At 40.8% G+C, this 25,794-nt stretch overlaps 1 protein-coding gene across 1 annotated transcript in view; it reads right to left on the bottom strand.

Annotated features, from left to right (window-relative positions):
* LOC148879948 (uncharacterized) overlaps positions 1–25,424 on the bottom strand; it is a 29,254-nt gene extending 3,830 nt beyond the window's left edge. The window contains exon 1 of the mRNA XM_088961719.1: positions 25,022–25,424. Coding sequence (XP_088817845.1) covers positions 25,022–25,225 — 204 coding nt within the window. The 5' untranslated portion in view covers positions 25,226–25,424. The remainder of the gene's footprint in view (positions 1–25,021) is intronic.
* Positions 25,425–25,794: the final 370 nt, after the last annotated feature.

Genomic DNA, 25,794 nt, shown 5'->3' with positions numbered 1-25,794 from the left:
TCAATAACAAATAACTTTCATCAATCAATTATAAAAAATAGGTACAAAGAGGGGGAGATAAGCTGTCTTAACTCCCCCAACGGTGGCTAGAGCCCCCAAAAGAAAACAAGAAACAGAATTAAAAATGAGTCCAGAACAGAGATTCCCTAGTCACCCCTTGCTTGGCTAACCCATCAGCAAACAAGTTAGCAGATCTCTTGACCCGACTGTATTTTATTTCCTTAACCATCCTACTACCACCTCCGAATCACCTTCAACTACAAGCCTCCTTATATTCCTTTCTTTTGCCCTTTGGATTCCTTCCAAGTTCATCAATAACTATTTTGCACAATAAAAATATTTATCAAAGCAAAATATGGTTATAAAAATAGGACCTTGTCATGTTTTCTACTGATATGGTTGTAATTGATTAACTAAGATTGGAAGTGGAAATCTCAACAAGAAAAACATGTTATTTAGAACTCTACCAAAACCCATGGTTTCATGTAAGAGAGGGTAGATGCTATTTACAACTCCATTTAAACCCAGAATCCATTTGGAGAGAGAGACATTACTTAGAATTCAAATCAATGATCCTGTCCCACATAAATGCAATTGAGATGAGCACCAGTCATTTTTCACCATTTTAACCCCATATTAGAGTTTTTTTATTACTCCCATAGGTGTTTTGCACTGCAAAACACTGAATGTAACAGAATGGCGAAATAGGATTGATATAGCCAACCCCATACAATTGGGACAAGGCTTAGTTGATGATTATAATGAGGAGGAGGTGTTTTACACTGCAAGACACAAGAAAAACTGAAGTTTCTGAAACAAAACATTTTCCACCTCATTTTATCTCAAACCAAATACAATCTAAGTAGCTAACAATTTCTTTTTTTTTTTTTTGATGAATAAGCAGATTTTATTAAAAAAGAGATAAAAGATACAACTGATTAGGGAGAGGCACAAGCTGCAACCTCTCCCAACAGACTAAAAGAATGAAAAATTACAACTGTGCCCAATACAAATGTTCCCTATTTGCCCCTTGCTTGGCTAAGCTGTCAGCCATAGGCCATAGCATTAGCTGATCTCCCCACCCATTGTATATTTACACATATTCCTCGTCAGCCATTTGAATTTTTTCAGTTCATTTTTGTAACACCAGACTACATTCTCCAGGTTCTGCAACCACCCCACCACCACCTTAGAGTCACCCTCTATTAGTAGCTGTTTTTTTATTGGAAACCTTCTATTAGTAGCTGTTGTACTCCTAACTATACCAAATTGTACCTCTTGGAGAGCAGCTAGTAATTCTGCCCTAGAGGAGTCCCCCTCACCTAGAGGACCGGAGTATAAGAGAACCACATTACCACTTTCATTCCTTATAACCCCTCCCATCCCAGAAGGGCCTGGGTTAGCTTGACTGCTACCATCAAAATTTAATTTCATAAAACCTTCAGGAGAGGGTGCCCAAGTCATGTACATCTTGTTCTTTCTTGAGGAACTACTTGCTCCAATGATCATTAAAGGAGAACTTGTGAAATAAATCCACAGATTTCAGCCACAAAATGGCCCTGGGCCGGATGGTCTGTCTAACTTATTTTTTATCAAATGTTGGGACTTTATAAAGCTGACCTGTAGAAGGTTTTCCAGGACTTCCATAGGAATGCATCCTTGCAAAGAAGCCTTAACACCACCTTTATTTCACTGATCCCAAAATTGGAAGGGGCTACAAATCTTAGGGATTTTAGACCCATCAGCCTTTTGAATAGTTTCTATACAATTCTTGCAAAAGTGCTGGCTGCAAGGATGAAACAGATGTTAAGTAGTGTAATCTCAAAAAATCAGTTTGCTTTTGTCCCGGGGAAACAAATGCTTGACTCTGTCCTTATAGAAAATGAGCTAATCGATTCAAGATTAAGGGAGGGTTCTCCAGGCCTTGTAGTTAAGCTGGATATAAAAAAAGTGTATGACCATGTGAACTGGAGGTGTCTGGATCGTGTGCTAGAGAAAATGAACTTTGGTCAGAAATGGAGGAATTGGATCAAAGTGTGTGTTTCCTCTCCCAAATTCTCAGTGCTGATTAATGGTCAATCTGCGGGGTTTTTTGAAGTTCGAGGGGTCTTAGGCAGGGGGACCCTCTATCCCCTTTGCTCTTCATTTTCATATCAGAACTCCTGTCTCAATTCTCCCTTAAGGCAGCAGCTAATGGTCTGTGGGAAGGTTTTGTTATAGCCCCAGAACTCCTGTCTCAATTCTTCCTTGATGCCTCATCTGATCAGTTGGAGTTATTACTTGGAATTCTTTGCTGGTTTGAAGTAGTCTCAGACCTTAAAGTAAATCTTCATAAAAGCAAAATCATTCCAGTGGGCCCTGGAAGGCTAAGTATGTGTCTATAGAAGGGAGAGTGACCCTTATCAAAAGTGCACTGGCCAACCTCCCTACCTACTTCATGTCCCTGTTTCCCATTCCAACTAAAATAGTGAAGAAGCTTGAGAAATTGCAGCGAAATTCTCTGGAGAGGATGGGAAGAAGAGAAGAAAATGCATCTTGTGAATTGGGACCAAGTTTGTTTGCCTAAAGCAGAGGGGGGTTTGGGCCTAAGAAGGTTGAAGGTGGTAAATTCGGCTCTGTTGAGTAAATGATGTTGGAGGTTTGCTTCAGAAAGATTCTCTTGGTGGAGATCCTTAATTGCCTCAAAATATGGGGTGGATTGGGGAAATTGAAAGTCTCAGGACCCATTCCCAAACTGGGGTTGCTCGGTTTGGAAAGGGATTCTTAAATGTCTTCCTGTGAAGTATGAAGATGTGAGATTAAAGGATGGAAATGTTGGTAGGATGAAATTTTGGAAAGATCCCTGGTGTTTGGACAGATCTTTAGCAGAGGCTTTTCCCCTTCTTTACCAATGTGCAGTTAACCAGGAAATATCGGTGGCGGAGTCTTATGTTTTGTCTAACAATACAGTGGCATGGATTCCTCAGTTTAGAAGAGATCTGTTCGATTGGGAAATAGATGGGGTGCTGCAGCTATTGCAGATATTACAGGAGCATTCTATAGATATTAATAGTGAAGATGAATGGAGATGGACTTGAAGTAGGGATGGCTGCTTCTCAGTCAAATCCCTTACTTCTAAGCTTAGTAGAACAGGGGTTACTGACTTTCCCTGCCAGCAAGTGTGGAATTCTACTTCTCCCTCAAAGGCTAACTTCCTTGTGTGGACAATGGTTCTGAACAAATGCCTCTCAAGAATCAATCTGGATAGAAGGAGTCTTCATCTCCCTTCTCTGTTGTGCGGTTTGTGTGGTCTATTGCCTGAATCCACAGACCATCTGTGTATCCATTGCCCTATATCTTCTAGAGTTTGGTGTCATTTTATAGGGGCTGTTGGTCTTTGTTGGGTCATGCCAAATTCAGTTAAAGATCTGCTGCTTTGCTGGGATATTCAAGGTCTGAAGAAAAAAGGAAAATTAATATGGAGAACCATTCCTGCGGCAGTGATTTGGGTAATTTGGTCAGAAAGGAACAGAAGAGTTTTTAGCAACAATTCAAACAGCACTGAGGAGATTGTGCAGCAGGCGGTTAGCAAACTGATTTCTTGGGTGTCTGTAGACCCTGAATTTAAAAACTTGAATGTTCTGAGTTGCTTAGATCTAAATCCATTTGGGTTCTGTAATCTGTTCTGTGTTCAGAGTAGCCATTTGTGGTTAGCTCTCCTTTTGTAACGAGTCTTTTATGAATTAATAAAATTCTTACTTTACTTTTCAAAAAAAAAAAAAAAGGCCCTACGTAATAATATAATATGCAGTCCTTTAATTTTTGTATGCTTCTTTCCTTGAAAAATTTTGGCATTCCTTTCTTCCCACACTGTCCATAGCAAAGCTGCTCTTGCACACTTCCACATTAATTTCCCTCTCTGCTGGCGCCAAGCAGACAGATTAAAAAGCAAGCTTACAGCTGCTGGCTTATTCCATCTACACACAAAGATCGAGCAGAGCCAATCCCACAAAAGTGCAGTAACCTTACAGGATATTAGTAAATGGTAACAGTCCTCACCATGAGCCTTGCAAAGAGTACACCATTGAGGTGAAATACAAAGATAAGGTCTTCTCTTTTGTAAATTATTGAGGGTGTTTATCTTCCCATAATACACTCCCCAACAGAAAGCTGAGACCTTAGGGGGGACAGGCCTGCATCATACCTCCTTATAGGGGAAAACTTGTTGTACTTCAGAGTGACAAAGGACCTTGAGAAAGGAAGCACAGGAGAACTGACCCAAGGGCAAGAGTGTCCAAATTCTTTTGTCTGACTCAGAGGGGTCCAAACAAACATTTTCAAGAGGCTCAAAATGCTAGTTAGGCTCTCAATCTCTTCATCCCTTAGACCTCCACAGAAACCAAAACCCCAAAATGGAGTCAAGGGAGATTCCAAGGAGGAGAAGAATTTTGACACAGGCTCTCTTTTATACTGAGATAAATTGAACAATGACTGAAAGAGGTCCTTCGAAGGAGCCTCTCCAATCCATATATCTTCCCAAAAAAAAAACTGAATTACCAAAGCAAGCATTGTACCTGATCAAATTGTGAAATTGGGGACGAATACTGTGAATTGCCTTGCATGGTTGTTCACCTTGATACCCCATCATTCCATCCATTCTCTGAAAGTCCATGAATACTTCCTACCACCTCATGCCATAATCTCTCTTTCTAAGGGCCACCTCCACAGCCACTTCTCCAAAAGTGTTGTGCTCTTTTGCCTAACATTTCCCTATTCCCAAACCTCCCTCCTCTTTACTTTTAAACACCACCTCCCACTTTGCCAAGTGATCCTTCCTGCATTCCCCCGGTTCCCATAAAAAATTCCTCATTAGCTCCTCTAGTTTATTAGCTTCCCTAGCAGGGATCCTGAAGACAGACAAAATATATTGGGAGATTAGCAAGGGTGGCTCTAATCTAAGTAATTCTACCTCCCAAAGAGATATAATTCTCCTTCCATGAGGCCAATCTTTTTTCGAGCTTTTCTACAATCAGGCACCAAAAGTAATTCTCCCTCGGGTTTGCCCCTAAAGAAAGTCCCAAGTGAGTCAAAGGTGAATTAGAGATGGAGCATTCTAGGCAACCTGCAATAGCTTCAATCTCTCTATTTTCCAAATTCACCCCTGCTATACTCTATACTACTCTTTTCAAGATTGACTCTTAGATTGGAAAGCCTTTCAAATCTTTTCACCAACAGCTTCAAATTCCTCACCTTCTCAATATCTCCCCCTTCACAAAATATTAGGATATTGTCTGCAAATTGAAGATGAGTAACTAAACACTCCATCCCTATCTATTGTCCACCCAATTATGAGGTTCTCCCTATCAGCCTTTGATATCATTTGAACAATTTCTTTTTGTTGCATAACATGTACATAAAAGGAAGAAAACAATTTTTATTATGAACGGAGTGGTCAACTATAAAATTTCCACATGCATGCACAAACCATATTTCTGAAGATGCTTGAGACCCAAAGAAAATAGGTTCAGCACTCCTGGAGAAAAGCCATAACAAGGGCTCAGAATGCAAATGCTTGTTGTTCTCTCTTCTCATTGTTGCTCTTGTATAACAAGCAAAACCATCCTCACTGCTCAGAAATAATCTGGATCCTTCAAGTGTTGCCCAAAGCCAACAGATCCAGCAGTAACAGGAACATGCTCTAAAGGAAAAAAGTAAACAAACAAGACCAACTTCTATATATCCTTGTGCAACAACCGGGATGTTGCAGAAGATTGGTCCTGCCACCCTAAAAGAACTCGTCAAATATGATGTAGAATGAAAAAAAAAAAAAAGTGAAATGACTTCTTCCAGGTAAAGAACTTAAGTTGCAACACCTTAGAAGAATCTACATTTTATGTCATGACACCTGATAAATGAACAAGGACTGACTGGATAAGTGGGAGAAATACAGAAGGAAAGAAAGATGTAAACCATTATGCACAGTCCAGGCTCCAGAGGAAAGAATAAAAAAAAACATGTAAGAATGTCTTTTCTTTAAGATACCATGCAAGAATGGTATTAAATGAAAAAGATTGAATATTACAACCTATCCTCAAGAAACCACTTCTAGGGATGAAGAAGAATAACTCTTCATTAATGATGCATTTGGATCGATGGAATTAGTCAGCGGAAATGGAATTCAGTAACCCCCTGGATTGCAACTTCAGTGGACCCAGATTGAATTGAGCCAGATGCTATGTAAATTCTACAAGTCATGTACCTGACTTACACCCCTACCCCCCTCCCCCAACCAAAAAAAGCACATAGTCCAGACGGTAGCAATTTATTTGAAATTTCCCCCTGAGGGCAGACATAGGTAATGTGGATTACCCAGCCATTCATAACTCCAGTGAATTGGATAGGAGGGATGTAATGAAAATTTGACCACAACACAGTCAACTGAAAAGGAACAGTAAAGTTCTATAAGAAACTCAGTAAACAATTAACTCTTCCTCTAGTCATGGACACATACTGCACAAAAGCACCTCATCAAAAACACCATTGTGTCACATTGAGATGTTTGTGCTGCATCATCTGCTTGTTACTTATCACATGTAACCTAAATCACACTAGGAGAATAAAAGAAACCCTTTGTCACCTTGGGGTGTTTGTGCAATCACCTGCTTATCACTTTTACATGTAACCTAAGCCAAGTAGATGTAACAAAGCTTCCATGACTAGATGGAAAAGTATGAATTACAAAGCTTCCATGCAATATATAATATGATTATGAGATTACAAGGAGAATAAAAGGCAAGATAACACTACAAGGTTGGCAAGAAAAATACATGAAGTCAGGATATTCAGCCCAGTTCCATCAAAGCATCACGTAGTCAACTGAATAGTTAATTGAGGGTGGCCAACTCATTGCATCACTAACCAGTCGGTTGCTACTCATGACATGGCCACCTCAGAGACTAAAAACTGACTAGGTCAACTAATCAATTAACATCTAGATTGACTGGTTGACTTTATCTTTACTTTTTTACAACAATATAATATATGCTTTTATTTCTTGTATGCATGCTGTTGCTTCAACAATTTGTGATCAAAGGATGATGGAATATAAAATACATATAAGGCATATAGATGAAAGTGGAGGAGAGGTTCTTTTAAGCTTTCTCCCAATCAGTTGTCTACTGGTATAGATTTTCCACAAACAAGAAATGCATCAAATGGTAGAGATTGCAATATTTCTTTGAAAAAATCAAAGGGGAAAATCCCTACAAGACCAGCCAAGAGGTGATTGCAGTTTACAGATGGACTACAAGATCAGCCAACTACTACTGATGGGTTAGCTAAGCAAGGAGCAATGAGAAGCTGGTTGTATTGGGGATTAATTGCCCAAGATGGAACTATGAAAATATAACACAGATAAGAGCTAGCAGATTAAAGGGTTCTTGGCACATTTATTTTATCCAGTTCTTTTTAATATTTTAATTAAGCAATTTGATTGTTACTGATATGGAAAAACAAATAAAGGGGATTGGTTTGGGGACATCCAAGAGGTCATTGCTTGATTGATGTAATGGTAAAATCTTGGGCTGACAAGCATGAGCTTGAGTGTGAGAGTAGCCACTTTGTGCAAAATGTAGAGACAGTTAGCAGCTTCGAGTGTGTGGTTCCATACCCACACTTAGGTTCTAGTGTGTGTGGTTCCATATGTTAGACAGTGTATGCCCTTAGCTCCAATCAGAATGATGTACATTATGACATTTAATGTAAATGAATAAAGTACATATTTGATTCATGTTATTATGGTGTGTTTCTGTGTAATACCCTTAAACTGGACACATATGAGACTCGTGTTAGTTTAGAATCTTCACAGTCGTTGGATAGATCTGGGGAGATTTATCCTGTCAAGGCTGACACTGATGTGCCGCCAAGTTGGTTGGGGTGGCTTGTCTTAGTTGTCAGGGTGAGACCTGAGGTACATGCAGTGTGGGTTTTTTTGAAACCCTGAACCGGACCAGAATTCCAATATTGCCCTGGACCTTGGAGATAGATGGGCAAAACTGGAATGTTGCACCTGACCCCTAAACTCAATTATGATACCACACTAGGTGTTGGATTGGGTTGTCTTTGATATGCCAATCAATGAGATCCTTAGAGGGGGTCAAAACTTAGGTATGTTGGGATAATCTGAGAATTCATCTGAGTGGGTGATCACGGTGACAGAATCAGCCCCTTTGTCGGACAAAGTGAATGATCGGGGATGCACTCTCTCTGATGGAAACCAAAACTGCCGACAATCGATTTCAATCGTTGAAATTTGTTTTGCAAAATATATTTATATAGAGATATACATATATATATGAGTAGAGGTCCTCTCTTGTCGGGTAGTGTTTGACCATTATGGGCTGAGAGGTTAAGTGTAAAACCATTGAGGGTAATACCTGATGAGTTAATCTTACATCTGCCCACAATTCTTGGGTTTTTATAAGGTGGCTTGACCCAGGGACCATTTAGTGTAAACGTTGGGCCCATTAAGAGCCCATGGTGATGGACTCAGGGGTTTACTGTCTCCTACAGTAAATTCAGCCAAGCCTTGTAACAGAGGCTGGGCTGAACCCATGTGGCTGATGTGTAGATTAATGCTTGGGTCCCACTCCATATAAGGATGACCAACTGGGTAGCAGTTTGGAGAGTAAGTGAGCAGATGGACTTAATGGGCCTAAAGCCCAATTCGAACTGGCTTAATGAGATTAATTAAAAGGGGGCAGTTCTGGGATTTAGATCAGCAGATAGGATAAGGGATTGTCCCTATCCACTCAAAGAGTCCAAATCCAAATAAAGATTTGGATAAGGAAACTCCTAATTAGATTAGGAGGGCTGATCTTTACTGCAAATAAGATAAGGGATTATCCTTATCTCTTAAAGAGAGTTCAGATCCAAATACAAGATTTGGATTAGGAAACTCCTAATGGGATTAGGAGATGCTCTCTTTAAAGGCTATAAATAGAGGAGCAGGGAGAACCTCCAACACACAATTCTCAGTTCAAAGATTACAAAGAGAGAAGAACCTGTAGTTCGACTGCTCCTGTCTTCTGCTCTTCCCTGCTCTTGCCGCCATACCAGTTCGATCTCCACCTGTGGGAGCGATCAAGAAGTGTTATTGATATTACCTTTTTGTTAGACAGTTTTGTATGCCCTTAGCTTCAATCAAAATTGATGTACTTTATGAGTTTATTGTAAATGAATAAAAGTGCATATTTGATTCATGTTCCCTTGGTATGTTTCTGTGTAATACCCTTAAACTGGACACTTATTGAGACTCGTGTTAGTTTAGAATGTTCACAGCTAGTGGGTCGGTCTGGGGAGACCTATCCTGACAAGGCTGACACTGTGGTGCCACCAAGTCGGTTGGGGTGGCTTGTCTCAACTACCGGGGTGAGACCCTAGGCACATACAATGTGGGATTAATTGAATCTTTGAACTGGACCAGATTTCCAGTATTGCCCTGGACCTTAGAGATTGATGGGCAAAACTGGAAAGTTACACCCGACCCCTAGACTCGATTATGATACTGCACTAGGTGTCGGATCGGGCTGTCTTTGATGTACCAATCAGTGAGATCCTTAGCGGGGGTCAAAACCTGGGTATGTTGGGACAATCCGAGAATTCATCTGAGTGGGTGATCATAGTGACAGGATCAGCCCCTTTGTCGGACAAAGGTAATGATCGGGGATGCACTCTCACTGTTGGAAACCAAGACTGTCAACAGCCGATTTCAACCGTTGAGATTTGTTTTGCAAAGTATATTTTATATGAGATATAAAAGTATATATATTATGGTTTCTAAAATGTTTGCAAAAAGGTTTTAATTCCCGGGATCCATATAAGTAGAGAGTGCAACATTGTTCCTTGCAGCCGAGGGAGAGGTCCTCTCTTGTCGGGCAATGTATGATCATTAAGGGTTGAGAGGTTAAGTATAAGACCATTGAGGATAATACCTGATGGGCTAATCTTGCATCTGCCCACAGTCCCTGGGTGTTACAAGGTGGCTTGGCCCAGGGACCACTTAGGGTAAGTGTTGGGCCCATAGAGCCCATTCGATGGGTTTCAAGGGGTGCACTGTCTTTAATAGTGTATTCGACCAGGCCTTGTAACAAAGGCTGGCCGAACCCATGTGGCTGATGTGTAGATCAATGCTTGGGTCCCATGCCATACAAGGAAGCCCAACTGGGCAGTAGTTAGGAAGGTTAAGTGAGCACATAAGCTTAATGAGCCTAAAGCCCATTTCGAACTAGGCTATTTATTTAGTTAATTAAAGGGGCGAATTCTGAGATAGATTAGCAGATAGGATAGGGTCTTAATCCTATCCACTCAGAGAGTCCAGATCTGAATGTGATTCAGATCTAGAAACCTCCTAATAGGATTAGGAGAAAGCTAATCTAATCTGCAGATAAGATAAGGGTTTATCCTTATCACTAGAAGAGAAGGCTGATCCAAATATGATTTGGATAAGCAGCTCCTAATGGGATTAGGAGCTGATCTTTTAAGTTAACAAAAGGAAGGAGGGGGCGGCAGCCTTTAACATACATACATCAGATCCTCTTTAGTGCTGAAATCAAGAAGACAGAATTCTGCACCCTGCGAATATTCTCTTGCCGCCTCCCTGTTCTTGCCGCCCTGTTTGCCAGTTCGATCTCCATTTGTGGGAGAAGTCAAGATTGGATATTGACATCAGTTCTTTGAGAAATGATTGAAAAGAAAGCTGAGCTCACGTACCATTCTACTGATTCTTGCGAAGGACAGAGTTCTTGGGGAAGAACACTGTTGATTCTGCTCCATCCTGCACTGCGCCATCTTCAGTGGGAGCAGTCTTTGGATCCTTCCTTGGGTGTGAACACCTTTGTTGGGAGATATTACTTCTCCGTATCAGGTATAATTCTCTCCTATTCCTTTTGGTTTAGATCTGGTTCAGTTTAAGGTTCAAGAATGATCCTTGAAAATATGATTTTCTAAATAGGGAATGTGATTCCCAGTTGAAGGGAGAGAAAAATTTTTGAAATTCGCCCCCTTATTCCGCAATCTTTGGGCGTCCATGGGATGGATCTCTCATCCCTTCACTTTTGGCAGAAAAGGTAATCAGAAGTCGTGCTCACTAGCCCTCCATCAGATTCTTGCTGAAGAATCAAGTTCTTGCTGAAAAGCCATCCTGCCGATTCTGCTTCATCCTGCACCATGTCATCTTCGGTGGAAGCAGTCTTTGGATCTTTCCTTGGGCGTGAACACCTTCATTGGAGGTTATTGTTACTTCGTATCAAGTATAACCCTCCACTCCCTTTTGGTTTCAAATCTGGTCTGGTTTAGGTTCAAGATTGATCATTGAAAATGCAGTTTTCTAAAATAGGAAATGTGATTCCCATGTGGGAGAGAGAAATTTTTGAAATTTCGCCCAAACTTCTTGCAGGGTTCGGCCATCCATATGATGGATCTCTCATCCCTTCACCATACCCACACTTAGTTATTTTTTATTCTTTTTTAAGTTGGGTCGGCTGGCCTTGTTTATCCTAGTTTATGCTCTTGTTTGAATTTTATTCTAAATAGGATTAGAGTATGATTTTTATTCTAAGTAGGATTAGAATAACTCCCATTCTTGTAAAGAGATTAATCTATATAATAAAAATTATGGGGCAGCAGAATCAATCAACCGAAACCCTTTCTTCTCTCTTCTCTTCTCTTCTTCTCTTCGAAGCCTAGTTATTCCTTTCTTTTCTTTTCTGAATTACAGTAACAGAAACCTACTTGCTTTTATTCAAGTTGGTATTAGAGCAATTGGCGAGAAAGACTAGGTTTTTAATTTAAGCCTGATCTAGTCAGCTACATGAGAATCCATTAGATCAAGACTTCTGCAGTAGTTGCCTGATTCTTGGAGGTTACTGGAATGCTGAAGACTGCCCAAGAAGGTGAACGATTATTGGAGAATTACCCGATGACCAGGAAGAATCAGAGTTCAGATTCGATCAAGGTTAGGGTTTCAAACCAAAGTGGACGATCATAATTCTTTTTCTGAGAAAGAGTTCAGGTTCAATCAAGGTTAGGGTTTCAAACCAAAATGGACGATCAGAGTTCTTTTTTTTTTTTTTTGAGAAAGGTATAACCTTTAAGTTAATTCAATCTTAGATAGAAGTTATCAAGAATTCTTTTTAGCAGCAGCATAATAAATCTGAGAATACCTTGCTGTTTTCTCCTTGGCATTAAACCCTTCGATCTCTTTTGAGGAACCAAGATCTGTTCTTTACTAATATTGATCTACGGCTCTGATATTTTGACTAAAGTTACAGTTTTGAGAAGAAACAATCGACTGGAATTAAGTTCTAGGCACCTATTCTTTGCTGAGAACAATTTCTGGATTGTTTTTCTCTGTTTTTCTTAGTGTTTCAGCAGAAAATTAGTCTCATTTAGTCTTCTTCTTGGAGTTTTGTGACCTATTTGTGAGCTACATAGTATGGAAAAAGTTGGAAGTGAGGTGAAAATACAAGGGGAAGGTATTTTTGGGACTGGTAACATGACTAAAAATTCGTTCCAGATTACCACTGTTGGGTTTGATGGAACAAATTACTTGGAGTGGGCCCAATCGGCAATGATGGCCATTGGAGGTAGAGGTAAATTAGGGTATGTGACCGGAGACACAAAGGAACCAGCCAAGGAGGATACATCTCATCCAAGATGGGTTCAAGAGAACTACTTGGTAATGACTTAGTTATGCAATTCTATGCAACCCCACGTCAGCTGAAACTACCTTTGGGCAAAAACAGCCAAGGAGATTTGGAACAGCATGAAGGAGACTTATTCTCAACCCCTTAATGTAACTAGAGCTTATGAACTGAAGTGTGAAGTAAACAACCTCAAACAAGGGGAGAAGTCAGTCTCAGTGTATTTTGCTAATCTGAAATCTCTTTAGCATGAAATTGATCACTTGGAAACTATTGAATGGGAAAGCCAGAGAGATGCAGCAACATATAGAAAAGTGATTGAAACAAATAGAGTGTTTGAGTTCTTAGCCAGTCTAAATTCAGATTTTGACATTACAAGACAGCAACTTCTCACTAGGGAGAGTGTGACCTTATCTCAAGCCTACTCATTGGTTCACAGTGAAGAGAGTAGGAGAAAGGTTACACTATCTTTTCAGCCTACAGAAGCAGCCTTGGCAGTAACAAAATCTAAGGTTGGAGGAGAGAAGGATAGGGAAATTAAGAAGGAAGACAAAAGAGACATTGTTTGTGATCATTGCAAGAAGCCTAAACACATCAGGAACACTTGTTGGAAGTTGCATCCTCACCTAATGTTAGCAAGATTTAAAAACAAGAAGGGGAGTGCTAATGTGGCAACTACTACAAACAGTGCATCTTCTTCCAGCACAAGGACCAACATCTTTAGATGCTTTAGCTGCTGTCCGGGCTGCATTGACACAGCTAGAAAGTGAAACTGGTATTACTAAAACATCTTAACATTCAGGTACCACATCTGCTTATTCTACTTCAGCCCTTGCTTGCACAGATACAAGAGCTACAGCATGTCATGCTTCAGCCCCAAGTAACACTAGACCATTTTGGGTTATAGATTCAGGTGCTTCAGACCATATGACCTGTTTATCTACCTTGTTTACCACATATTGCTTAACCTCTGGGAGAGACAAAGTGTTTAACATCAGACTATCTAATGTCGTCTCCCTAACCTCAGTTTTGCATGTTCCTAAGCTTAGTGCTAACTTGCTTTTAGTTAGTAGTATTACAAAGAACCAAAATTGTTCGGTAACCTTTTTTGCTGACCGTTGTGTTTTTCAGGATCTAGAAACGAAGAAGGTGATTGGGATTGGCCGTGGGATGAATGGAATTTACCTGCTTGATCATCCACAGGGAAAGCAGAGTGAGGTTGGAAATTGTTTGCCTCTTAGTCTTGGAGTCAGATTATACTTTGGCATAATAGATTAGGTCATTTATCTTTTAGATCTTTAAAGAGTCTGTTTCCGGGTTTATTTGAGTCAGTCCAAGTGTCTACTTTGAAGTGTGAAAGTTGTGAACTTGCAAAACACTGCAAATCAACTTATCATTTGAGTTAAAAAAGAAGCAATCTTCCTTTTGAAATTGTGCATACAGATGTTTAGGGGCCATATCGTACTCCTACCATGGGAGGGTACAGATATTTCTTATTATTTGTTGATGATTATACCCGCTTCTCATGGGTTTACCTTATGCACTCTCGAGCAATGTTTTAAAATGCGGAGGCGTGAGGCGTGAGGTGTGAGGCGTAGTTCAAAACGCAAGAGGCGTAAGCCTCCTTAAGAGGAGGAGGATGAAGAGGAATGAGGGATCTCATTTTTTCTTTATTTTTAATAAAAATCTTTTATATTAAGAAGAATAAAGATGCATAACATTAGTTGAAAGGGGGGGTCTTGTCGAAGTGGAGGCGAGCGAGCGAAGCAAGCTGAGGCTGCCCCCAACTGAAGGGCAAGGGCAAACCACTTTCTTTCCCCTTATCCTTTCTTCCCTTCCCTTCCCTTCCCTTTCCTTTTCGTTCCTTTTCTCTTTTTTTCTTCTCTTTCTTTTTCTTTCCCTTCCCTTTCCTTTCCTTTCCTTTCCTTTCCTTTTTTTTTTCTTTTTTCTTTTTTTTTGTCTTTTTATATCAGATGTGCATGAGGCGCATGAGGCGTACGCCTTAGAGGTGTCAACACCTCTAGCATGGCCTCAGGGCGTTTTGGGAGCGCCTCACCTGGAGGCGCGCCTCTAGGTGTACGCCTCCCACGCCTTTTAAAACACTGCTCTCGAGATAAGGTCACTTCTTTGACCCAGGCTTTTTGAGGGGGAGTGTCGTGAAGAGGACTGTCAAAAGTGGAGGGAGTTGAGAGTGTATCACAGAAAGTGGTAGAGGCAGGTTGATTCCCGTCCTCAACAGTAGTCCAGGCCGATCCCAACATCTTCAACAACCCTAGATCCAGACACTACCATTGCTCTCACTATTGAGACAACCATTGTAGATACTACAGATACTTTGCCTGAGCCTGACACTGTTGATCCTCAGCCTCCGCCTTTTGATCTTGATCTTCCAATTGTAATTCATAAAGGGAAGCACCATTATACCTCATCCACTACCCATTGTATCTCCAAGTTTCTTTCCTATGGTTGCCTCTCAGAACCTTATAGATCTTATCTGGCATCTATTGCTACTATTTCTATACCCAGGATGGTACAAGAAGCTCTATCGATACCTGAGTGGAAGGAAGCGATGAAAGCATAAATGAATGCTCTTGTTAAGAACAATACATTGGAACTAGTAACCAACTTGAGGGGAAGAAACTTGTTGGGTGCAGATGGGTATTTACAGTAAAGTATAATATTGATGGTTCTGTAGAGAGGTATAGGGCTACACTGATTGCAAAGGGATTCACACAAACTTATGGCATACACTATATGGAAACCTCTACACCAATTGCAAAGATATCAAAATCCTACTATCCACTACAAACTTCTCATGGCCACTATTCCAGATGGATGTGAAGAATGCTTTCCTCAACAGGGACTTACAAGGAGAGGTGTACATGGAGTAATCCCCTAGTTTTTATAGTACAAAAGCAGGAAGGAAAGTTTGCCTTCTGAAGAAGGCTTTATATGGACTGAAACAATCTCCAAGAGCTTGGTTTAACAGGTTTAGACCAACTTTGGAAAAATTTGGTTACACACAGGCTCAGTCATATCACACTCTTTTCTTTAAGAAAATAAACTCTTCCCTGACCCTACTGACTGTCTATGTGGATGACATTGTGATAGCAGGCAGTGATACTAAGGAGATTGAATCACTTAAACAGCATCTTCACAAGGAATTTAAAGTTAATGACTTAGGGGAATTGCGTTATTTCTTGGGAATTGAGGTAGATCGATCAAAGCATGGCATTTTTATCTCTCAAAGAAAGTATGATCTTGACTTATTAGAGTAAACTGGAAAGTTAGGAGTAAAGCCTGCCAACACACCCATTGAACAGAACCATAAAATAAGTGCAGAGATTGGAGAACCACTTGAGGACAAAACTATGTATCAAAGGCTAGTTGGAAAACTACTTTATCTTTTCTTAACTCGGCTAGATATCTCATATGCTATCAGTGTTGAGTCAGTACATGCATTCTCCAAGGACCACTCACTCATTGCAGTGAAAATGATACTTGCTTATTTGAATAAATGCCCAGGGAGAGGCATACTCTTCAAAAATAGTGGCCACATGAAAATAAAGGTATATACAGATGCGGATTGGGCTGTATGTGTTGATGACAGGAGGTTTACCTCTGGATACTGCGCATTTGTGGGGGGGAATCTTGTTTCCTGGAGAAGCAAGAAACAAAACGTTGTTGCTCGTTCCAGTGCAAAGGCTGAATACAGATCCATGGCCAATGGTGTTGCAGAAATATTATGGCCAAAAACCTCTGATGTTGTATTGCAATAATCAAGCAGCAATTAATATTGCCCACAACCCAATACAGAATGACAGGACTAAGCAAATCGAGGTGGACAAACATTTTATCCGAGAGCGAGTTGCATCTCAAGAAGTGTGCCTTCCTTACATTGCCTCAGACATGCAGTTAGTTGATCTCTTCACCAAAGCAGTCACAAAAATCAAATTAGAAACAGACTTACGCAAGTTGGGCATGACAAATATCTACTCCCAACTTGAAGGGGAGTGCAGAGATAGTTAGCATCTTCAAGTGTGTGGTTCCATACCCACACTTAGTTATTTTTTATTCTTTTTTAAGTTGGGTCGGCTGGCCTTGTTTATCCTAGTTTATGCTTTTGTTTGAATTTTATTCTAAATAGGATTAGAGTATGATTTTTATTCTAAGTAGGATTAAAATAACTCCTATTCTTGTAAGGAGATTAATCTATATAATAAAAATTATGGGGCAGCTGAATCAATCAATCGAACCCCTTTCTTCTCTCTTCTCTTCTCTTCTCCTCTTCTTCTTCTCTTCTTCTCTTCAAAGCCTAGTTATCCTTTCTTTTCTTTTCTTTTCTGAATTACAGTAAAACAGAAATCCACTTGGTTTTATTTAAGTCAAAAGAAATACCAAAATTTAGGTCCATATCCAGTCCACCCCTCCCAAGACCCTAGAAGGCTAGGACCAACATTAGGGAGTCCACCTTATTAAAAACAGGATGCCCCAAGTAATCACCCATAAACAAATAAATATGACATTGACAACAAATAGAACTGATTAATAATTTATTATGGGTGTAACAAGTGTTTTAAAAACTAGCTTCAAAGGTTGAATCAATTTTCCCTTTGGTTCAATGGGTCAACGGTTCAACTGTCCAGGTCAAAGGTCAACTAATGATATCATCAATACAAAAGATTCCAAAAAAATACCAAAACCAGTAACCCTTGAATGGGTCAGACAAGTCAATGGTTTTAACTATTTGTGTCAACGGGTCGCTCGCCGAGCCAATGGTTTTTTTTTTTTTGTAACATAGCAGTTTAGAGGTTGACCCAAAACCAAGGTCATGACCAGGTCACCAGTATGATCAGCCAGGTCAACAATGGATTGAAAACACTGGGTGTAGCCCATTGCATGTTTTGCCAAACACAATCAAAGTGTGATTCAGATGAGGTGCAACCTTATGACTATTCAACTTTGTGTTTCCTATTCTAGTTCTAAGCACCGACACTTTCCCCTACTTCCACACAAATTTGGCATCTGAACATGGGGAAAAAGAAAATAGTTATATAACTTGTTTCCTTTTCCAATTACTCATTAAGTGCTTACAAAATTCGGTATTGCTAATAAAAAATGATGTATACCATGCTTACCCATAATGCTAAAAGAAAGTGACTAAACATGCAACCAACATCTCTTAGTTCACAAATGATCCTTATAATAGATTTATAGTTATTAGTATATACAACTTATGCATGAATTAGTTATATTCATAGCCACCAACACCTCATGAAAAATTCACTAATTACTCACCAGTATCAAATTATGAGCATAATACGAACCAATTTACATGGTTCTGCTTCATAACCCCACTGTCGCCCCCTGATATAGGATCAACTACTCTGATATTAATTTATGTAGGACTGATATGTTCCATGGCTGGACAAGTAACAACTTTAAGAGAAAATTGAAAAAAGGACATGATATTTTTCAGGGGTTTAAGTCCCATGTTTTGGTTTTATGAGGCTAGGAGCAGGCTCTAGAGAAGCTGGATGAAGGACTGTCTAGGGTAATGGGTCTTTGTGATTGTAGAGAACACTGATGTGGGCCCCACAGCTACGGTCCCACTGTGTTCGTAGGGTAGAAGATGTTCTAGTCTGCCTAGGGTTAGCTATTGGTCATTTAGTTGTTTCAGTTGTTATTTATTTCAGTCTTATTTTTGCTCTATTTGTTATGTAAAAACTAAGGGCAGATCTGTCCTTTCCATGTAATGAGCATAACCTATAAATATTAATTAAAGTGGCGGCGGCAGAACATTAAGCTTCTGCTCCTCCTTTCAACCCTTGTGTTCCACTGCTTCTTCTCCCTCTTCCTCTTCTTTCCTCTTACCTTTCTTCTTATCTTCGATCCTGAAATCAATTAGAGTTCAAGACTGATAACAGTCATGAACTTCTACTTGGTATCAGAGCTAGGGCTTCTCATGTGAGTCTAGTCCAGCCGACCACATGAGAACCATCTAAGGCTGGAAGCTGAGAAAGCAGAGTTCATTGACTGATTCTTGGAGATCTCCAGAGGATTAGCAGCTGTTTGAAGAAGTGCCACAGTTGCAGCGAGTTGGTGATCAGGAAGAATCAGAGAAGGCTAGGGTTCGGGTAACCTTGGTAGGCAACGAACTGCATCCTATTGTAAGTCTTATTTTCTGAGAGAAGTCACATCAGAGAAGATAGGTTGGACCTATCCAGCAAGGGTGGTCGAACCACTCTAGGGTTTTATCTCTCTATTCTCTAGGGTTTTGTCTTATCCCTACGGCAAACCCTAGTATTAGGCCGAACCTTGTGATCTTGTCCCTGTGGCAAACCCTAATAGTTCTCCCCAACATCGATCAGTTTTAGGGTTCCATATTAACCCTAATACAAACCTTATCCGTACGGCTCTTAGGACTGATTATAACCTCATATTGGCTTCAACATATCAGATTGCTCTTCAAACTATTTTTCAGTTTTCTTTTGGGGTTTCGAACACTTCTAAAGGTGTGAAAACAGTTCGAACTGTTGCTGTTGTGTGTGGTTATTGATTTCAGATCAGTCTTATACATGTTTCATGCACACCTACCGTGAGTACAGATTGGTTCTATATTGGTTTTGTGACTGTGGTTGGGAGTCCTAGTGCTGGTTTTGACTGTAGTAACCATAATTTTGAGAATTCTGGTTCTTGACCGAAATGGAGCTTAAGAATCAGGCAGAAGGTAGTTTTGGGAACAGCAGTTATGGTGGTGGTTCTGAGACAGGTTTTCAGATTACAACCGTAAAGTTTGATGGATCAAACTATTTGGAATGGGCCCAATCAGCCATGATGGCTATTGGGGGAAGGGGAAAAGTAGGGTATCTCTTGGGAGATGTGGCAGAACCTTCCAAGGGAGACCCTATGTATACCAAGTGGGTCCAAGAAAACTACTTGGTTATAACATGGCTCTGTAATTCTATGCAGCCCCATATCAGCCAAAATTACTTATGGGCAAAGACAGCCAAGGAGATATGAAATGTGATGAAAGAGACTTACTCCCAACCCCTTAATGTTGCCAGAGCATATGAGTTGAAATGTGAGGTGAATTCCCTTAAACAATGAGAGAAACCGGTGTCGGTCTACTTCTCTACCTTGAAGTCCCTGTGGCATGAGATTGATCACTTAGAGACTCTTGAGTGAGAGAGTCCCAAAGATGCTCAGATACATAGAAAGCACATCGAGACAAACAGAGTGTTTGAGTTCCTGGCAGGACTGAATTCAGAATATGATATTGTGAGGCACCAGAGATAGTGTGACCCTCTCTCAGGCATACTCCTTAGTGCACAGTAAAGAGACCAGGAGGAAAGTCATGATGCAACCTCAGCCGCTTACACCTGCCTTGGTAGTTGTCAAACCCAAAACAGAGGGTGATTCAGAGAGGGACAGAAAGAAGGAAGATAAAAGGGATGTGGTGTGTGAGCATTGCAAGAAACCTAAACACACAAAAGAAACATGTTGGAAGCTGCATCCACATTTGGTCCCAGCAAAGTTGAGAAATAAACGGGGTAATGCTCATGTGGCTATGACTACTGATTCAGCATCCTCATCTGGCACGAGAGGCACACCATTAGAGACCTTAGCTGCAGTTCGGGCTGCTCTAATACAACTGGAGAAGGAAGTTGACAGTTCAGCTCAGTTACCGCAGTCATCATCAGCTCTGGCCACATCGGCCTTTGCACACTCAGGTACTCGAGCCTCAGCCTACCATGCCTCTGCTCCAGGTACTACTAAACCGTGTTGGGTAATAGATTCAGGTGCATCCGACCATATGACTAGCTTGCCCTCTTTGTTTACTACTTATCACTTATCTTCTGGTAGGGATAAAGTATCTATAGCTGATGGCTCTCTTGTCCCTATTTCTGGCAAGGGTGACATCAAATTGTCGGATACTATATCCTTGTCCTCTGTTTTGCATGTTCCTAAACTGGATACTAACCTCCTTTCCGTTAGTAGTATTACCAAACATTTGAACTGCTCAGTAACTTTCTTTCCTGACCGATGTGTTTTTCAGGACCCAGAGACAAAGAAGGTGATTGGGACTAGCTGTGAGACGAATGGGATCTATCTGCTCGGGGAGAGTTCTCGTCGAGAAGAGTTAGTGGATAAGAAGTTACTTGTTTCTCAAGTTGTGAGTCCAGTTATGCTTTGGCATAACCGATTGGGTCATTTATCTTTTCGGTCCTTGAAGAGTCTGTTTCCTACTTTGTTTGAGTCTGTTGAGTCATCTCAGTTGAAGTGTGAAAGTTGTGAGTTTGCTAAACACTGTAGAAACTCTTATTCATTGAGTAATAAAAGGAGTAATAGTTCTTTTGATATTGTGCATACTGATGTTTGGGGGTCATATCACATTCCTTCTATGGGTGGGTACAGGTATTTTTTGTTATTTGTTGATGATCACACCCGGTTTTCTTGGGTTTATCTTATGCGATCACGAGATGAGGTGCCTGCCCTGACCCAAAACTTCCACCAAATGATCCTAACCCAGTTTGATGCCAGGATAAAAGTGCTTAGATCTGATAATGCAAAGGAATACTTTGCTAAGCCATTGGCATCGTACCTCCTTAATCATGGGGTTGTCCATCAGAGCACTTGCCCTCATACACCTCAACAGAATGGGGTTGCAGAGAGGAAGAATAGGCACATCTTGGAGGTGGCTAAAAGTATTATGTTTACCTCCAATGTCCCTATTCGCTTCTGGGGTGATGCTATCCTTACGGCGGTATATCTTATTAATCGGATTCCTTCTCAGGTTTTTGATATGAAACCTCATTTTTCCCTTCTATACCCCAATGAGGAGTTGTTCACTATTCCCCTCAAGACATTTGGTTGTACCTGTTTTATTCAGCTTCTTGGTCCCCATCACTCCAAGTTTGAACCCAAGGCCTCCAAATGCATCTTTCTTGGTTATGCACAAACTCAAAAGGGTTATTGTTGTTATGATCCTGTCTCAGGGAAGAAGTTTGTATCCATGGATGTCACTTTCTTTTAGGAGACACCCTACTATTCTCGGGTCTCTCCTCAGGGGGAGAGTAGTGAGTGTGGAGATTTGGGTCCTTTTCTTCAGGGGGAGTGCAGTGAGGACAGGGTTAATACCTTTGAGGCTGTTCCCTTACCTATTCCAGTTGGTGATGAGGGTTGTAATAGCGAGGGTGGTCAAAGGGATCGGGAGTTGAGAGTCTATCACAGGCGATGCAGGCAGGTTGATCCCGGTCATCAGCAGTCCCAGCCAGCTCCAATCTCTTCTGCGGCTCCAAGTCCAGATATTACAGTCCCAGGGCCCACAGAAACTCCTTCCATTTTGCTACCTCACCCTCTGCAGATGACCTTGACCTTCCCATTGCCCTCCGTAAAGGAAAAGGGCATTGCACCACATCTACAACCCACTGCATCTCCCAGTTTTTGTCCTATGATCGCCCATCTCCCTCCTACAGGTCCTATCTCACCTCCGTTGCTGATGTCCCTATTCCGAGAACAGTGCAAGAAGCCCTATCAGTCCCAGAGTGGAGAGGCGCAATGCAAGTTGAAATGGATGCCCTGTTGAAAAATAATACCTAGGAGCTAGTTGACTTGCCCAAAAGAAAGAAACCAGTTGGATGCAGGTGGGTATTTACTGTGAAGCACAATGTGGATGGTTCCATTGAGAGGTACAAAGCTCGGCTAGTTGCAAAAGGGTTCACTCAAACTTATGGTATAGATTACTTGGAGACATTTGCCCCGGTAGCCAAGATGACCACCATTCGGGTTCTATTATCTCTTGCAGCAAGCTACACTTGGCCTTTGTACCAAATGGATGTTAAGAATGCCTTCCTGAATGGGGACTTGCAGGAAGAGATTTATATGCAGTTGCCTCCTGGATTCTATGATACAGAGGTAGGTAAGAAGGTCTGTTGGCTCAATAAGGCATTGTATGGTTTGAAGCAGTCACCTAGAGCTTGGTTCGACAGATTCAGACTAGCCCTTGGGAAGTTCGGTCATGTACAGGCCCAGTTAGATCATACACTGTTCATCAAAAGGGTGGAGTCGTCACTGACACTACTTGCAGTTTATGTTGATGATATTGTGGTGACAGGAAATGACAATCATGAGATTGAGTCCCTTAAACAGCTCCTTCATCAAGAGTTTGAGGTGAAAGATTTGGGTACACTACGGTATTTTTGGGTATTGAGGTTGCTAGATCTAAACAGGGGATCTTTGTCTCTCAGAGGAAATATGTTTTAGATCTCTTGGCTGAAACTGGAAAGCTAGGTGTCAAACCTGTAGATACACCCATTGAACAGAACCACAGGATTAGTGCAGAGAGTGAGGAGCTGCTTGAAGACAAAGTTATGTTCCAGCGGTTAGTGGGAAAGCTCCTATATCTATGCCTCACCCGACCAGACATCAGTTATGTCGTTAGTGTTATCAGTCAGTACATGCATTCTCCTAGAACCATGCACCTTCTAGCAGCAGAAAGAATACTAGCATACTTGAAGAGATGCCCGGGTAGAGATATACTGTTCAAGAACAATGACCACATGAAGGTGGAAGTCTATACGGATGCCGATTGGGCTAGGAGTGTTGATGACAGAAGGTCTACCTCTGGATATTGTGCTCTTGTGGGAGGTAACCTGGTTTCTTGGAGGAGTAAGAAACAGAGTGTTGTCTCCCGATCCAGTGCTGAAGTTGAGTACAGGTCAATGGCTAATGGAGTGGCTGAAATTCTTTGGCTGAGATCACTACTTGAGGAGCTGGGTATTGAGTATGAGAAGCCCCTGATGCTGTATTGTGATAATCAAGCGGCTATTAATATAGCACACAACCCAGTGCAGCGTGACAGGACTAAACATATTGAAGTTGATCGACACTTTGTACGAGAGAGGGTCTCATCACAAGAAGTGTGTCTCCCATACATCACCTCCAATATGCAACTAGCAGATATCCTCACCAAAATTGTACCACGGAAGAAGTTAGAGGCAGATCTATCCAAGTTGGGAATGATAAACATTTATTCCTAACTTGAGGGGGTGTAGAGAACACTGATGTGGGCCCCACAGCTACGGTCCCACTGTGTTCGTAGGGTAGAAGATGTTCTAGTCTGCCTAGGGTTAGCTATTGGTCATTTAGTTGTTTCAGTTGTTATTTATTTCAGTCTTATTTTTGCTCTATTTGTTATGTAAAGACTAAGGACAGATCTGTCCTTTTCATGTAATGAGCATAACCTATAAATATTAATTAAAGTGGCGGCGGCAGAACATTAAGCTTCTGCTCCTTCTTTCAACCCTAGTGTTCTACTGCTTCTCCTCCCTCTTCCTCTTCTTTCCTCTTACATTTCTTCTTATCTTCGATCCTGAAATCCATTAGAGTTCAAGACTGATAACGGTCCTGAACTTCTACTGTCATAATGTGATTTGATTAGAAAGTTATACATCTATGAAATTTGGTTTTATTAAGAACAGTTTTATCCAGTTTTCCTAAAAAAAAAGGAGTAAAAAAAAAGAAAGCCAATACACAAGGGGAAAAAGGGAAAAAAAAAGAAAATCTTGCACGATAAATAAGGCTGTGTTTTGTTGCAATGCAAATTTATTTGCACTAGTACAAATGAATGGGAGTGCAATGTAAAAAATGCAAATTCTTGTTTAATTTTGTTTTGGATTTTACTTTATTCTGTTTCATGTCTAAAGTTACTTCATTTGTACTACAATAAAAATAAAAAAAAAAAAAAAAGCTAAAATTTGAAATAAAAATGGGTCAGAGATTACACTCAAATCATTTGCACTGCCATGGTTTTGCATCAGTGCAAATTTATTGGCATTGCAACCAAACACAGTCTAATGGGCAAACAAAATGTTAAAAGGAAAGCCATCTGATAATGGAACATAGAAACAAAAAAAAAAAAACAACAGCGTAAGCCGAAAGAGATTTTTTTTTTTTTTGATAAATAACCGAAAGAGAAAATATTAGAGAATTTGAAATACATTTCACTCGGCACTGCAAAATAGCTCGACCATTATAATCTTGAAGTTGGCCGAGTCTGAAGGTGAAAAATAATGTAGGTTCACCCTTTCTGAACAAGTATGTAAAACGTAAAAGTAACAGATATAACTAAATTTAAACAAATTCTAAGGACCCATAAACAAATTGTTACTCTTCGCGCTGTAGAAAGTACGAGTAAACCAAATAGACAACATCCCACAGCAAAGGAGAAAAAAATAATCATCACAATAGAGGAATAGAACCCAATAAGCAAAAATTAAGAAGAAGCAAGAAAAATCCAGAAGCAATTGGACAATTTACCGCTTTATACAGGATGTTACCTCAACGAAATGGGGGCGAAGGTCTTTAATAATGGCTCGGATCTTGAAGTACGAGGAATTCTGAATATCAGCATAATCGAGCTTTCTCTTCCTGTTTTGAGCAGGAGGAATCTGAGAAGGGAGGTTTTGTGCAGTGTTTCCAGGTTGAGTTTTCGGGACTTCAGCCGTCGTCCCCGTTGCAGTAGCAGCATTCGCCTCTGCCATGGATCTCTCGCTTGCTCAGCTCTCTCCAGCGCACGGAGAAAATTCATTTAAGTAAAGCGGTCTTCATGTTTTAACTTTTGAGACCACATCAGCCCCCACAACAGCCTACAGCACATCACCGCCGTGTATTGAGAACATCCAGGAGATGCTCTCAATAAACGGCGGAGATGTGCCATGGGAAGTTGTGGGGGGCAATCTCGTGGGGGGCTGATAGTATCTATGCATATAACGGTAGATGTGTAAATCGGGTCATGCTGGGCTCAAACTGTACGGCCCGTACAAAAAGCAGGTTGAACCAGGCTGTGCTTCCCTCCTTATGATAAGTTTGGGGGTCACCCGGCACGGCCCATGACCTAAGCTTGTATAGGCCTGTGTCATGTCATTCCGTATCGGGTCCCAAGCCCAGGCTGAGCGGTTATAGGCTGTGTTGTAGCTTGGGTCGTGTTAGGCTGGGCTACGGGTCGGGCCTTGGCCTGGCTGAATCAGGCCAGATTATTTTTGTTGACATTTTGATTTTTTTAATTAAAACTAAAATACTTAATTTTCCTTTGAGAATAAATTGGAAAAAT

The sequence above is a fragment of the Nelumbo lutea genome, chromosome 1, assembly GCF_056320005.1.
Source record: "Nelumbo lutea isolate HS-2025 chromosome 1, American lotus-T2T, whole genome shotgun sequence".
NCBI lineage: Eukaryota > Viridiplantae > Streptophyta > Magnoliopsida > Proteales > Nelumbonaceae > Nelumbo > Nelumbo lutea.
The sequence above is the reverse complement of the archived record's forward strand: the minus strand, read 5'-3'. Positions and strand labels throughout refer to the sequence as shown.